We start from the raw sequence: 16,875 nt of genomic DNA on the forward strand, positions 1-16,875 counted from the left end.
GTTGAAACTTTTAACAGTTTAATTAAGTCTGATTAAAAAAAAACAATTTCTTTATTTTTGAGAGAGATGATTTAAATATCATTTTATGAAACAATAAGCATTTAGCATTTAGATATGCTTTTACATATGTTTGAAGCTTTGCCCGAAGGCGCTGGTGGTATTTTAAAATTTAAGGGTGCAGGAGTATTCTTGCCGAAAAGGCGAATCTATGAACGAGTGCGCCATCTAGCGCCCACTAGAGTCTTTATCAGTAACGTGAATTATAAATACAAGCTAAAAGATTTTATTTAGAAGAATAATCTTTAGTTAACCACGAATTTTGTTTTTCAACTATTTATTCTACATTTTGTTTTATGGTTTTCTTGTATTTTATATATGTTACTTTTTGATGAATACTTCAACACCAATCAGATGTCATCTCACAGCTCACGTGACTTTAGTCACACCCCTTTCTACATCTCAGCTTCCTGCATCGCCCACCTCATGTAGGCGCTCAATCTCGGAACGAATTCTATTGTTTGCTGGAAGAGTCCAAGATTTGTAGGTATGGTACGTGAAAGTAGGGATGAGCTAAGAGGAGAAAGGAAAAGGGATTTTGAGTATAGGGAATTCAGTCGTTCCGGGATTGAGCGCTTATTACGAACGGGCTCCTGCTTTGTGAGGGTAGCTAAGCGTTTCGTTAGTAAGTGTATTATTTATTATTCTTATTGATTGTCTACCCTTTTTTTTAAAGTTACAATTTTCTACAATACCTTAAGTAAATAAAAATTTTACAGTTACAAATATTCAATAAAACCTGGAGCATAAAATAAGCAGTGAAACTCCTTCCACGCTTCGGGAATAAGTCAGTGAACATTTCCCTTTTTTCCCTAGTACCCACTTACCCAGTGAAAGCCATTCCACGATCTAATTATTTCCGTTGGAAACCATTCCGGAACCTTTCCTTTCTATTCCTCTCACCTGCGTATATTGAACTCACCCAGCTAACAATAGCAGGCGTTCCGAGATTGACGGTCTAGTTACAGGCGTCTCAAGACAAGAAGAGGAAAATGCTCATCTTCACTGTCATTGGCTGTATACCACGTGAGACTCCCGAAACGTTTTAGGCGCTATTTCTGGTTTTTCGCCAAATGCAATTGTGTTTCTCGCCAATTGTTAGCGGTTTGTTTAAATCAAGGATATTGCTTCTTTTTTTTTATTATCAAAATGGATATGTTTAAATGTAAATCTTGCAGTTCATCTTTTTATGCGAAAAGATATTTGAAAGCGCATGCACAAAGAATACGCGAATTTAAACAATAAAGTTGCACCATTTTCGTGTACGTATTGTACGAAGCAATTTTGTACAAAAAATTCTTTAGCTAAACATAGGATACGTATCCGTAATATAAGGCGAAGTAATATTAAATGCGGCGAAGACGAATGCCGGGAACTATTTCCTACTACAGGAGATTTAAGATCTCACTTAGAGACTTGAAATAATTACAGGAATATGACCAAATGTATAAAACTGGAGTTTAAAAAAAAAGCAAGGTATGCAATGAACTTTTTATTATTTTGTTTTCCTAGTTCAATTATAAATAAGCAAAGTATATTGCGTAACTTCTGTATATAGCCCTTAATCTTTTTACATTAAAATTAAATAACTTATTTGTAAATTAAATAGCTTCATTAAAGCTAGTTCAGCAATACATTTATTTGAAGAAACACCATATATATGGTATTATTAATTTAAGCTGTTTCAGCACACAAATATGCATTTATTTGAAAAAATTAACAAATTAATTACTTTGAAACATATAATTTCAGAACACTATAGTTTTAACAATTAAGATTATTTTTCTGTGTGGCTGCAATCTGCATATTTTTATTTACTAATTAGATGCCCTTATTATGAAAATTTATTTATTTATTAGACTTTTATTCGTGGCTATCGGATGGAGTAAGAAAAACAAAGACTCATTTTGTGGTAGATTCATCTGGGCAGAAACATAAAAATTACACCAGGACGCTGTTTTGCTGTAATAGAAGTGGGACATACAAAGCAAAAGGCAAAGGTGAAAGACAGCTAAAAGCACAAGGGACTTCCAAAACAGGTTTCTCTTGCACAGCTACTGTCATATTAAAAGATTTTGGCAATCGTTTTGAAGCTGTATATTTTAAAGAACATTACAAGCATGAAAAATCCCTTTGTCATCTCCCTATTCCTAAACAAGAAAAGCAAAGCATAGCAGGCAAGTTATGTGTTAGACCATATTTTGATTGTATTAATTTCTCTTAAATAAAACTATAATTACTTATGCAGTTGGAGCCTTTCCAGCTGTCATTAATATACAGGTGGTTCAAAATTCAAAAGTGAATGAATTTTAATATTAATGAAGTTGATAATGAAAATCATTCATGGAAAATTCAGATTGGGAGAGAAACACACGAGTGTGAAATTTAAAATTAGGCTTAACAGCAGACTTAATTTGCATAGATTTTAAATAAAATTATCAGCTTTGAGGACAGACACAGGTATCTCTTCAGGAGTACAAAATTTTTGCAAAATGGAAGGAGTGGGTAGAGCAAAGTAAAGTTGAACGTAACACTGTCTGCTGTGGAAAATAATAATGAAGCATGTAAAACCAAGATATTATAATTCTAAATGTGTTATGAAGGAATTAACACATTTATAATTCTAATATCTTAATTTGTTTCATTACTGTTTTATCTGAATGGTGCAATGTTTGTGTTTCTCTGTCAACTGCTTTTAATATAAATTTGGATAATTCTCTTGAAGAAGAGGGACCTTGAAAATGCTGAAGTGTGATTCAAAATCTAGATGAAACTAAGATTAATATTTTGCCTGATTTAAAATTATGGTAAATTGTTTTCTCTTGTATTTATGAACAGCATATTAAATATTTATATAAAAGTGATTAATTATCTATATTTAAGTAACCTGATATTTGTAACAATTGTTTTTCTTATTGTTAAATTAAGTATCATATTTCTTACTAATCTACTGTATAGGCATATTTGTAAATTTAAAGATACTTTTTTTATTCCATTAGTTTTTAGTATATAAGATACATCTGCTATGATATTTACATTTTTCAGTAACTATATTATACTAATGACCTAATAGTCAGTTTAGAGTTTTCGCCAGTAATCTATTGTCACATTTGTGAACAGGTGGTGTGGCTACAGCGGACGTTGCCAGAGCGAACACATACAATTTCGCGATCAGAGCGGACACTTCGAAACTCATCGTGGTTAGAGCTGCACATCTTTTCCCCATCTTAGAACAGATAAAGGGTGCAGATAAATAAGTAAATAAATACTTTTAAAAATCGCAAATATAATTTAAAACAGTATTTTAAGTGGCAAATCTCTTTTACCGACGTTTTCTGTTTTTGCACTCGATTATCGAATTACAATGATAAATATATTTTTGCCAATAATATTTAATTATTTATATGTATTTAAATTGTTATGATATTATAGTGCGAATGCATTTTAAACATAGCGAAATGTAATAAAAATAAAAACTTTTGTGTAAATATAAAATGTAATAAAAATAAAAATTTCAGGGATTTTGTGGAAAACTGTATTTTAGAGTCAAATATTAGAACAGGTGCAGTTACCATAAAATTAATTAGCTGCATTAATGTAAGTAAAAATAAATATTAGAAGTAAAATATACAAAACAGATACTAGTAAATAAATACTAGCTATCCTTTATTATAAAGGCATAAATATAATTTACAATTTAGTCCAACCTAGTTACAAAACTTAAAGATTTTAGACATTTTTCTAAATTGTTTGATGTTTCGAATTCTTTTAGGATGTTTTTAATTCTTTCATCCAATTTTACATATGCTTTTTTCCTTGTTATTTCAGGGTCGCCTAATTCTCTGGCTTTCAAATTAAAAGACACTTTTTTGTGTTTCTTCTTTTAGTATTTTAACTAATAAGTGCACAATAGGCTGGTTTCCGTATTTTAATGGGCATATTTGGATTTTCCATTTACTGCTCGACAAAAGAATCAATGAATGTGGTAAGTTTGTCAATGCTGAAAGCTTTTTCCCATACAATGCTCCAAGTATCATCTACATGTTCTATTGGCAAGTAAGCTAAGGCAGAAATCGTTCTACAGACATGTCTTATATCTTCGTTCTCTTTATATTCCTTTATTACACCCATTTCTCCCCATTCATCTTATGTCACAAACATTGATTAAAATGAAAGTTACAACCGGATATAGTCAAACTGGGAAATTCTAACATACAGCTATTGATGGCTGCGGCTTCAAAATCAAATTTTATAATGCCCGGCTTCTACTTAGGGTACCAACATTTCACTTCCTGAAACATTGCAACGTACGTTGCTTGTGTCTTATAAGGCAGAAATGCAAAAAGCGCTGGATAAATATTAGTCTCAGTTGCTGTACTCCTTAAGTTGATGTTCAAATTTCAAAACACTTACTATTTTATATATTGTTGAAATAATTGATTAGGGCAATGATTGTATTCGTGTTCATTAAAAAAAAAAAAAATTCAGTTGCAAGCTGATATTCTAATATTATACCATTGTTTGCATGGAATTAATATTTAGTAGGTATAAAATAATATAAAATTTTCTTTTCATGTTCATATAAATGAAAAACTTTATTTTGCTTATAGTATATATAATTTTTATCTCCTAATTATCTTTTTAAATTATTTCAGGTAAATTATTGCAGGGGGTGGAAGAGAAACGAATTTTGCAAGATGCAAGATTCTCTTCGAGAGATGATATTGAAACAAAACAGTTAATAATGAGAAAAGACCTGCATAACATTAAGAGGGATTTTGGTCTGAGCATTAATTCTAACGGATTAATTTTAACAGATGATGAGACAAGTGTTTGGCCCTGGGTTAATACGATGTCGCAAATGGAATTCAACCCTATTCTGATGTATGAACGTCAAGGAGAAAAATATGCAAATGTAAACGAAAATGATTTCATGTTAGCAATAATGACAGAATTTAAAAAAAAAAAAAAAAAAAAAAAAAAAACTGTTGATAGAATTTGGTAATGATGGAATCTGTATTGATTCTACACATGGAATTTCTGCTTATGGATTTGAACTTGTAACATTGCTTGTCGTTGATATGTATGAAGAGGGTATACCAGTTGCTTTCTTAATATCATCAACAGTATCAGATAAAATTTTGGTAAACTTTTTTAACTGCATCAAAAAGATCAGTGATATCAAGCCAAAGGTTTTCATGAGCGATGATGCTCCCATGTTCTATAATGCATGGGAGCATACATTTGGTTCTTGCCAAAAATTATTATGTGCTTGGCATGTGGACAGAGCATGGTAAGGTCATTTGAATTCTGTGCCAAAACATAAAAGACAAGCAGTGTACAAAACTTTAATGTATGAATTAGATGAAGAAATGTTCAACAAAATGTTAGAAACATTTTCTGAGCAACTATGTGAAGATGAAGACACGAGAGAATTCCATAAATATTTTATGACATACTATTTTGAAAGAGCCAAAATGTGGGCATACTGTTTCAGAAAAGGGGCTAAAATCAACACCAATATGTATGTTGAAACATTTCATCAGAAATTAAAATATATTTATTTAGATGGGAAGAAAACCAAACGAGTTGATAAATGTATCATCGAGTTAATTAATCTTGTCAGTGATCAAAAGTTTGACACTTACATAAAATATCAGAAAGGAAAAATAACGAAGAAGACAACAAAAACATTTCAACATCATAAAGCTGCTGAGCTTTTAAATGCTAACTGTGTAAAAAAAGATGATGTATGAGAAGTTTCATCAGAACTGGGAGAAAATTTTTATAAAATTATCAGAGATCATGTTTGTAATGATTTATGCCTCATAACTTGTAGACTTAGTTCATGCTGTTTAAAAGCTTATAAAAGTACATGCCATGATTATTCTATTTTAAATAATATGTGTAAACATATACATTTTGTAATCATGTCTGAAAAAAAGACAGAATCTTATATAGGCCCACTAAACAGAATACCTACTAGGAATAATTATGAATCTTTAACAGTAAGTAAAACATGCATTAGTGAACTTATTCAATCTTCATTTTCAATTTCTGAAAAATTAAACTGTATTGAAAATATATAAAAAAGCATTTAAATGCAATTGATTAATTATTAGAAGTTCCTTTGTTAGATAAAGCACATGCTTCAATTTCAAAAGAACCAACAAATAAAAAAAATTGTTCCCCAAAAGAGATTTTATTCGGTTAAAAAACGAAAAGTGTGTAAAAAAGTACAGTTTGGAAATCCTTCAACAGCAGAAAAAAATAATACCAATCAATTAATTGTTAATTCAGATCCCAGCTATGATCATTTGTATTGCAGTGAATTGAATGCCAAAAGTTTAAAAAAAAAGTCACTAAATAATGTTTAAGAAAATTATGCTATTTAAGTATTTTTAAAATTTGTGTATTTATAACAAATTATTTGATTTTTATGTAACTAATCAGGATGTCTTATTTTAATTTAATAATGTATCTTATAAATTTAACAAAATTGTTATAACTGTTCTACCGTATATCTAAGCTATGCATTTATCCTATACTTAATCTACACATATATTAAATCTATTTATAAAGTCATGTTTTATAATAACTATTCTACTGTAAATGTGAATTACACATTTATCATATACGTAATCATTGCCCAGTTAGGTGATAGGATTGTTGATGTTTCTTTAAATAATGAGTCCAGATGGTATGAACAATTTATTAGGAGAATAGGCACAATACTATTACACACAGAACAAAAATGGCTGAAAACAAATCAAGGATCACTTCTCAGATTCCTAAATCACTCTCTCAGGATAAACACTAACTTGTAATTCAGCTAACTGCAAAGTCTGGCACCTGATTCACAAGCAAACTCTTGTTCTCAGACCCATATTTATACTCTGCAGGATGCGTTATGCAAGATAAATGCAAAGTTCGTTATGACACGAAAACCTATTTTCGAAGCTCTGTGACCAATTCATCCAGAAGTTTCTAGAGCCATGCTGCAACAGGCATCTCAAGATAGATAACGTAAAATGCTTATCTTTACTGTCATTAACTATATCACATGACAGTCCTGAAACGTTTTTGGCTCTATTTCTAGTTCTCCTCCAACTGCGTATCTCGTCAATTGTTAGCAGTTTGTTTAAATCAAAGAGCTTGCACTTTGCTTTCTTTCTTTTTGCTTTTATTACTGAGATGGATATTTAAACATATCCATATTATATAGATATTTAAACATAATGCAAATCTTGCAGTGTGTCTTTCTATGTGATGAGATATTTAAAAGCACATAAACGTATGCACAAAGATACCGTCGCTAAAGTTACGCCATATTCGGCATCAATTTTAAGCAAACACAGAATATGCATTCATAATGTAAAGTGAAAAAATATTAAATTCAGTGAAGTAGGATGTCTAGAACTGTTTCTCACCACAGGAGATTTAAGATCTCACTTTTAGGTGAGTTTTAAGTCACTTTAAGATTTAAGATTAAAGATTCACCATAATTATAATAACATGATAAAATGTGTGAAACTTGGAGTTCCATAAAAAGCAAGGTTTGTAATGATCTTTTCCTTATTTTGTTCTTTAGTTCAATTATAAATAAGCAAAATATATTACGTGACTTCTGTATATAGCCCTTAAACCTTTTATATTCAAATTAAATAGCTTAATGAATACGGTGTTATTCATTAAAGCTATTTCAGCACACACATTTATTTGAAAAAAACACCATATATATGGTATTATTAATTTAAGCTGTTTCAGCACACAAATATACATTTATTTGAAAAAATTAGCATACATTAATTACTATAAAACTTATAATTTCAGAACACTATAGTTTTAACAACCAAGATTATTTTTCTGTGTGGGTTCAATTTGTATATTTTTATTCTAATGTCTTATAAAAATTTAACAAAAAATGCAACTTATTTTTTTTTATCTACTGCCATGTATAATTTGTTGTACTACTTGTTCCTTAATATGGAAAAGTTGTTATAACAGTATGGCTCATAATTTGATTTCAATGTCTCACTTTAACTTTTTTTTTTGTCTTTTGACCAGGAGAATTTATTATGAATTATTATTATTGTTTTACATATATTATTATTAGTTACTGATGAAGATCAATAATGGTTTTGGTTTGGTTTATTTAATTATGGCTATCTGCCTAAGGGAAGGGATGTCTTCGTGGATGACTTTCTAAGGGAAACTGGCTCGTATACATGTTACACATGGGAAAAACCATGAAAACGCCCATGCAGCCAGCACGTTTGCGGAATTCGAACCTCAGACCGAACTACCAGTGTTCAGTGTCTTAACCGCTTGGCCTCTGGTGGGCTATATGAAATAACGAAAATTTGCTATCTTTGCTTTATTTCCAGCATAAATGCAAGTGTTTATTTTAGGAAAATAAAGCTGAATAAAATTTGTATATTTTTGCTAATTTTTTGAAAGATAATTTTTAACTATTTCATTTGTATTATGGAGAATAACGAGGATGAAACAAGTAAAAACCTTCATCAGATAACTTTTACGGACTTACTAACCGACATTTTGGAGTTTCGAGAAGGGGGGGGGAGAGAAATGAAAAATTACAATTATGAAGTAGTGAATGACCTAATTATAAAAGTTCAATGAATTACTTTTTTTGCAAAATTAATAACCATAAATTTTCAAACATATAAACTACTACATTTTATGTAAATATTTTAAACTACCTGAATTAATCCTTTAAAAAAAAATTATTTAATTTCTGCTGCTTTTTTTTATTTTCTGATGTTTGTGGGCTTGTCTTTCTTTTGTGGTGAACTTCATAATTGCAGGAAGGTTGACTTTTATTTTCCTCATTTACAGTTGAAGAAATTTCCTCGAGAACTGCACATGCAGAGGTAGAAGCAGTTTGCTTTTCTGCTAATGTACAAGGTTTTTCAGAGACTTTTATAGGTGACTCATCTGAAATACATGTTTTTAAGTCCTCTTGATATGTTTTCCAACTTCTGTTCATATTCAGTAAGAGATCTTTGTGAATTGGATCAGTCATTGGATTTTTTGAGCCATATTTTTCACATGAGGTTTCTTTAGAAGCCATTAAATCATATTTAATAGTCTGCGTCTAGGGAATCAATCTTAAGAGAGGTTCTATACTCAGTGACAAGTGTATCCATTAAGTTGAATGCACTTTCCACTAATGGGCCATGGAAGCAGCTAAGCCAGGCTTTGACCAATTTAGCCAATGTAGGATACTTATAATCATTTGTGAAATCATCTTTTAAATTAAAAACTTTAGACCAATATTTATCAATTGTATACTTGATTTCCACTTTCATCAGATGTGTAGAGCATTTCTTTGGTGATATCAATATCACTCTTTACCTTATTTCAGCTTTTCATAACCTTATTTCAGCTTCTACTTTTGACTTTTCATTATCACTAAAAATATGGGACATAAAAGATGATAATTTTTCAAAAGCTAATATTGTACTGGTTTTACCTCTTAGCTCTGGATCTAATGCTGTAAAACTAATTAGATATGAATTTTTAAGGGGTAATTTCTGTTTCATATGCTGTGCTGTATTAGTATACGCTTTCATCAGAGAAATTTGGAATTCTTTTGCTATTGGATGATTTTTGAATAAACGAAACGAAAAATTTACACATGCATCAATAAATGAAACGAAAATTTTACACAGCGGAGAAAAAAAAGTTGAGAACCGATCAATGACAAATAGCTAATACAGCGAAAAATCCCCCTTCTCTACTTATTGGCGCTACGCCAGGAGAGATAAGACCTTTGAACTCAGAGTCACGTGATCGCACATCTGGTCGAACGAAGTCCTACTTGCCGAAAAGAATCCAGAAGAGAATGTCCGAGAACCGGGGTAATGAGTCATAACTCGCGATAAGGAAAGAACAAAAAAGAAGTTTTTTCCCCCTTTTCACGCATTATCACTGCCTTTGGAGAAAGAAAGGAAAAGTTTTCACCACACACACTGACCTTGCGTTTTCTGATTTCAAAGCAAACAAAATTACCCAGATCAAAATAAATAATTCATTATTATTCCTACTTCCTTTTGAAAGACGATCCCCGGAATTTCCGGGTATCGAAGTTCAAAATCCCCAGAATTCCGGGGTTTCCCCTGAGCACAAACACTTCTGGATATATAACTGTGAAAAGTATTTAAGATTATAAAACCTGTAGCTGCTTTTCCTGAAAATACACCATAAAGTACCACATTTAACCAATTTGTTACAAGCTTGATACCATGTGAGCAAACTTCAAACTGCATATCAGTTAGATTAAAAATGAAGAACAAGAACTGAATATGAATAAGCTACTAAATTTTTAAAAGTCTATAATATAAACAGGCTAAATGAAATAATGCATAAGTGTATACTTAAGTATTTATGGTATTAATTTTAGAAAAACACCTATTGACTCAGGAAAGTTTTATGAAATTTAAACCAAGTACTGAAGTTGCATTCATGCCAAAATGAAACCACACTTTTTATATGCTCATATTTTATTGTGGAATGTAAATACAAGTAATCAGGAATACAATGAATTCACAATATTAAAAAATCACAGGTGAAGATAAAGAATAATCTTACGAACACTCTATAAAACTGCTTTTAATTTTTATATAACATATGAAATTACCTTGAATTATAGAAGAAAGGTAGTTGAACAAATATGAAAATGAGATTTCATAACCAGGATAACTTCATGCAAAATTAAGAAAGCAGCTGCTAGAAATATTGATACTCTTCTGTTATGAGGATTTATTGTATGTATGTATATACATGTGCATGTCTATTTGTGTGTGTATGCATACATATATATTTTGCACATGCAAAACATATATATCAATTGTGGCCAATGTGCGGCTCGCGAGCCTTATACGGCTCATGCAGGCAATTTGTGCGGCTCATGCATATAAAATATGGTAAACTAAAACTATTCAGTGTCCAAAAGGAAGTAATTAATTAGTTTAGACTCTTTTTACAAAGTTATCAGGGATTTCTTTCTATTTAAAACCTCCTCCACTACTTCTGTAATGATGTAAATATGAACTTGTGGCTTTTACGTGCTTACTGAAATGAAGTTTGGCCAACCCTGATATATACATTTCTGAATCTGGTTCCGATAACAGAACAGGGCCAAAATATCTTGTGAAAGAATATATATTGAAATGCCTCACATTATTTATTAAGTGAAATGGATTTGAAAAAAAAAAAAAAAAAAAGGTACAAAAGTTGTATCTTCAAAATAAATAATATGTAATTCCTTAACATGAGAAAACATACTGACAAATTATCAATAACATAAATGATATTCTAATGGAAATTATAAGTAGATACACTTATAACTATTAAACCAGTTTGCAGTTATAAAATATAGCAATTTTAATTTTGACATCAGTTGCAAAATAAAAGTTAGCAGAAATATACTTTAATTCACAATGGCATTACCATAATATTCCTGTCATTGCAACTTATTATAATACAAACCCAAAACAGTTATTTCAAATCAATTTCTATATAATTCCTGTGTAATATAGTACTTCAAATATACTGTTTGGTATGCCTATTCACACTTGAATTCTTAATTTTGTTTTATAATTCTTTAGTTATGACCGGAGAAATGCATGCAAATAATTCCATATGTTATAAAATGCGTTATATATTCCATTTTAATGTGATCATATCTTTACTTTGAACATCAAAATATGATTTTAGTCTTTGAAATATATTCATCTCAAAAAGTGGTAAACAGCACATCGCAAACATATGAACTACAATATAATATAAACAGTGTTAAATAAACAAAATGTTGCATTAACATTTCGGCCTGACTCTGGCTCACTTTGAAAAAACTGACACCACTTCTGAACCTTAATGTAAATTTTTAAGCAAACTGTTGCTCCTTTTAATATAACCCATCTTACTAATGAATTATTTTGGTAATTCATCACAAACGATGCAACTAGCAACTGTGATATGGCGTTTTTATTTTGGCGATTCTAAATATTAAATTTTCGCCAAAAGTGGTAAACGTACACAGCTAAGTTCTAGTGTTAATGCTGACGTCCAAAGTAAGGAAAACCACGTGACCTTTAATAACCAATCAGCATTAGGTTACGCATTTTCCTCTTCTGGTGTTGAGACGCCTGTGTCTAGTTCCACCTCAAGCATTTCTCTCCATTTAGCGCATTTAAATGAAGACAGCCGGAACACAGCACGTAATTACTGCGTGCTAATCGCGGCTTTAGAGAAGAACTTGGAATATTCAGGAGAATGAATAGGAACAACGTACTTCCGTTTTTTAATATCAGACGAGAGATTACGTATTGCCTTATCTTCCTGATAGTGCAATTTCTGCTACATTCGGTCTTGGAATTGTGTCTAGTGCGTGTAAGTGATTAGAGTTTAGTCATATGCTTTATTTTATGAGAGGAAGTTTATGATTAAATTGTACTTGCTTCAGTGAAAAAGTGTTCCTCCCACCTCTACATGGACAATACTCCTCCTGTGTATAAACAAACATGGCGCTATTACCAAGAATTTTTTTTTTCCTTCTTGCTAAACAGACTGCAGCTGATAATTACTACTTACTTCTTATTTTGTGAATATCTGAAGATAAAAGCAGTTTGTCGTTTTGATTGATTTCCTGGATTTTTGCCTGAAAAAAAGTTACAGACCACATACGGATATTGCAAAATCACAATGGTGGTATATAACTTACGCCATGGATGGGTAATATATAATAGTGATAGATCTTTAGAGCAAATAGAATTGAATCAAGGAGAATCGATTTGCAGTTGTCGTTTCGGATCGAACAATGATCCGTGGAATCTTCGCTTCTATCCATACGGTCTTGGTAAACGAAAAAAGAACCCTCTTTTACGGTTGTATAGAGAAAACACTGGCGTACCTATCAGACTACAGGGATGTTTATTTATAGAATCTTTCTACCAAGAAATCTTTCAGGTTAACAGTACTATGCATGAACTAAGCAGTTTTGTTAATCTTCCTTTGGACTTTTCAGAAAATTGGAGTTATTTTAATGAACGTCATTTATTTGTAGAAATCAATGTTGTGGTTACTGAAATGTGCGAGGCATTTGTAGAATACGAACCTGAAGAGATAGAGCAAAGAAGAGTGGCACAGACAGACAGGGCAACAAACACGGACAGATCTGCTGTGACTTTTAGGGATCCAGATCCTGAATCTGAAGTTCCAAATGATCCAGACAAGCTCATGGCATCAGTGATTTGTTTAGCTTATCCCGAGATATGCACACTATGTACGAAAAAAAAGATCAGTCAGACTTCATTCTCAAATGTGAGTCTGCCGAGTTTCGAGTTCATAAGTGTGTTCTTTCTACCAGATCTCCAATTTTCGCAAGAATGTTCCAGCATCCGATGGCTGAAGCTACAGAAAATCAAGTAACCGTGACTGATGTCGATGCTTGCGTAATGGAACAGCTTTTACTGTATATGTATACTGGCCGTATAAATGCACTTTCTTATCCAATGGCCCGAGATTTATACTCGGCAGCTGACAAATATGCGATTTTGGAACTTAAAGATAAATGTTCTGAATTTATGGTTTTATGTCTTAGTACATCAACAGCTATTGAAACATTAGTTTTAGCAGATATGCATAATGATGCACTGCTAAGAAGTACTGCTATTAGTTTTATTTCTGAAAACATTGATAATTTCAATACTACTGATGCATGGTTTTCACTTTTAAAGGAACGCCCACATCTGGGTATCGAAATTCTGTCTTTTACAGTGAGTCAGCTGAAATCAACATAGAACCCAAAATAATCTTTTGTGTACTTTTTGTTGATGTAAGAGGATTTTAAAACAGAACAAAGCATGATTTGAAATATTTTTATTCATTGAAGAATTTTGTTCGAACAGTGTATTTTGTAGAAGTGAATAAGTATTTATTAGACATTAAAAAAAGTTTCATCATGACAATATATTAAATCAGATTTGGTAGGTAAGTTTTCATTGGCTTTCATATAAAAAGAAATCATTAATTTCTGAAAGTAAGACAATTCAAGACTTTTCATATCATTAAACATAAGCAAATATGATAATCTGATGTAAACATGTTTGAATTCAAATTAATACCTGAAGTTATTATTCGTATAAACAGAAATTATGTGTAATTATTATTATTATTAAATAAATGGAATTTCAAATTATCTGTAATTATTTTGATCAATAATATTTGTAACTATTATTGTTAAATTACCTGTAATTATCATTCTTAAATTATAACAAAATAATAGTTACAGTTTTCCAGTAATTTTTACTTTATAATAATTTAAGACTTAATTACTAATATTTAAAGCATAAAACAATAAAAACAAAAAGTAAGTAATAATAGATGGAAAGTAAAATTTTAATATAAAATGTCATATTACTTCATGCATCGAAATTGCAATATTTTACTTTTTCGTAGTCTTTTAGTGTTGGAATTACTTTGTAAAATAATAATTTTATTTTCAAACATAATTAATATTTTGGATGGCAGAAAATTTCTCTTATAATAATGTATAAATATATAATGAAGTAAATATTTTCACACACAGTATTCTAATAAAACTCTTATCATTTGACTGTTAAAATTTGATTTTATTATTATATGTAACGCAAATGGGAGTTTAAGTGTTGTATGTTATTTGTGACATTGAATTGTTACTCCAAACGGGCATTGTCCTTGAGGGACTATTGTTTTCGGGTTAATCTTCGGATTATGCTAACTTGGCGAAAATTTGGCGACCAACCCTGCTACAGCAACCTCCTAGTTTTTGTTTGGACGCCATTTTGTTTGCACGAAATAAAGGCATATATATATATATATATATATATATATATATTTTAACTCAACATTTTTTTCCAACAATCTGCTAGCCGAATTACGCTTATGCTAGAACTTTTAAGGAACAAAAATGCTTAATCATGACGAAGATTAGGTACGAAATTGGGAGAAAGTGCAGAATCGCAAACTGCTTTCCGCGTTTTTAAGAATTCCACATACACGGTATCCATGTACACGTCGACTTATTTTCACTTAAAAAAAACATCTCAGAATTGCACAAAAATGGCATTGCGCACACTCTTGACTTTATCCATGTGCACTGCTAAAGTCCTAGCTAGTAACCTTTATCGCCTTACCAAAATGTCGCCAAACTACCTGTTACCATATTCCAAAGATTAGCCGTTTTGCCATTTTGCTTCGAATAACTCAGTTTCACTTTTCAAATTGTTGCCACCAAATATTATTGCCCTGTATTATATTTGAAGAAGTTAACTAATGAAGAATCTGCATAAATGTATGTATGTTTTTCGCATTGTGATCAAACAACGGTACCATCCAATTTTGAATGACGTAATCCTATTGCAGTACAATTCTGATATACGCCCTAATTTCACCAAATGTGGCGATATGTGTTCTGCGCTGGTTTTTGGCACGATTGCGTGTTGTATGCCAACCCTGTTGACGTTGAAAAATCTTTCGCTGGAGTTCTCTGGTTCGCGTCATCTCTGTGTCTGAGAAGCTAGGGGGGAAAGATAAAATGGTGGAAATTGTTGAATTGAAGTTCGGCAAAAGGAAATATCGTCGTGGCCATCCTGTTGAGGGACAGTTGGTATTTGGAGGCGTGGAATTAAGGTCTGGGAGATTATTTTTAGTGGCTGTGTATGATAGAAGTAGGGATTTGTGATTATTTGTTATTTTATTTATTTGTGAACCATAGTATGAATTTTCTGGATAGTGTGTCTGGCTGTCATATAAATACGATAGTGATTACGTGGCGGCATGTTAAAGGCGGTACGAAATTTGTATTTCTGCTGTTTGAAAAAGCATTAATTCATGGTAAGTTCATTTTATTTTATTCTTTTTCTTATTTTGTAGAATGTTATGTTCATTGTTTTTTAGTATGAATTTCTGTCGTTATTGTTGTTTTTTTTTGAATTGTTTGAAATTTATTTTAGTTATTTTGTTGATTAGTGCGTTCCGTCTAAATTGTGCAATTCGTAGATGTTTTTTAAAGTTGAAACAGGAAGCTGTGTACATGGTATTCTTTGAAATTTATTGTTGTTATGTAAATTTATTAAAGTGAGGTGTTCGTAGTAGTAGCCTAAATGCGTTGTTCGTAGTAGTGTTAGTAGTTCGTAGTTTGTTGCCTAAATTGTGCCATTCGTAGATTTTTTTTTTTTTTTTTTAAGTTAAAACATATCGCTGTGTACATGGACTCTTGTCAAATAATTTTGGTTAGGAATTTAAGGTTTTGCTATCTAAATTTTTTGTTTCTCTTTCGGATTTGTAGCTTAAATTGTGTGCTCAAAACGTGGTTTTTGCATTCGCGAAAACCGTGTTTTTGGAGACATTTTAGGCTTAAAGTTCGAAATGTAGACAAAAAATTTAGATAGCAATCTAGCAGCGTGGAGTTTCTCGCCCAAAATGTTTGGCGAGAAATTTGGCTACTTGATGGCGCATATCAGAGTAGTTCCCTTATTAGAAATATGGGCATCTGGAAGTCCAAATTTGAAATTTGGAATTTGTTTTATTATCGATTATATATTTTGTAAAACTTTAACGAATTTTTGATTAACAAAGCGAGCAATGGCAACGTCGTTCAGACAAAACATTTTTATCTCCAGCGCGTGAGACTGTGTATCCGAAATTCTAAAGATATGCTCAATTTAAAATTATTTTGCGATACTGCTTTTGAACTGAATTTTATAGTTTAAGTGCAAAGAACATGATATTTAATAAATAAAGGTAACATAC

At 31.2% G+C, this 16,875-nt stretch overlaps 1 protein-coding gene and 2 long non-coding RNA genes across 5 annotated transcripts in view; all 3 read left to right on the forward strand.

The window, feature by feature from the left end:
- Positions 1-608: 608 nt before the first annotated feature.
- Positions 609-5,941, forward strand: LOC118180242 (uncharacterized). 2 transcript variants are annotated; one of them, XR_015044154.1, is made up of 2 exons: positions 609-2,234; positions 4,713-5,941. It is a non-coding gene; the product is annotated as an uncharacterized LOC118180242 (long non-coding RNA). The 2 variants fall into 2 exon arrangements; XR_015044153.1 differs by lacking the exon at positions 609-2,234 and adding an exon at positions 2,268-3,314.
- A 7,597-nt stretch (positions 5,942-13,538) lies between these two features.
- LOC118193037 (speckle-type POZ protein B-like) lies at positions 13,539-13,883 on the forward strand. The gene has a single exon (XM_085826379.1). The coding sequence runs from the start codon at positions 13,539-13,541 to the stop codon at positions 13,881-13,883; it is 345 nt and encodes a 114-aa protein (XP_085682505.1).
- Positions 13,882-16,875, forward strand: part of LOC146994439 (uncharacterized) — an 88,917-nt gene continuing 85,923 nt past the window's right edge. For both annotated transcript variants that reach the window (XR_015044158.1, XR_015044159.1), the window contains exon 1: positions 13,882-15,957. This is a non-coding gene — a long non-coding RNA (uncharacterized LOC146994439). The remainder of the gene's footprint in view (positions 15,958-16,875) is intronic.

The sequence above is a fragment of the Stegodyphus dumicola genome, chromosome 11, assembly GCF_044657685.1.
Source record: "Stegodyphus dumicola isolate Sdum_Otavi_A_Nest chromosome 11, ASM4465768v1".
Taxonomy (NCBI): Eukaryota; Metazoa; Arthropoda; class Arachnida; order Araneae; family Eresidae; genus Stegodyphus; species Stegodyphus dumicola.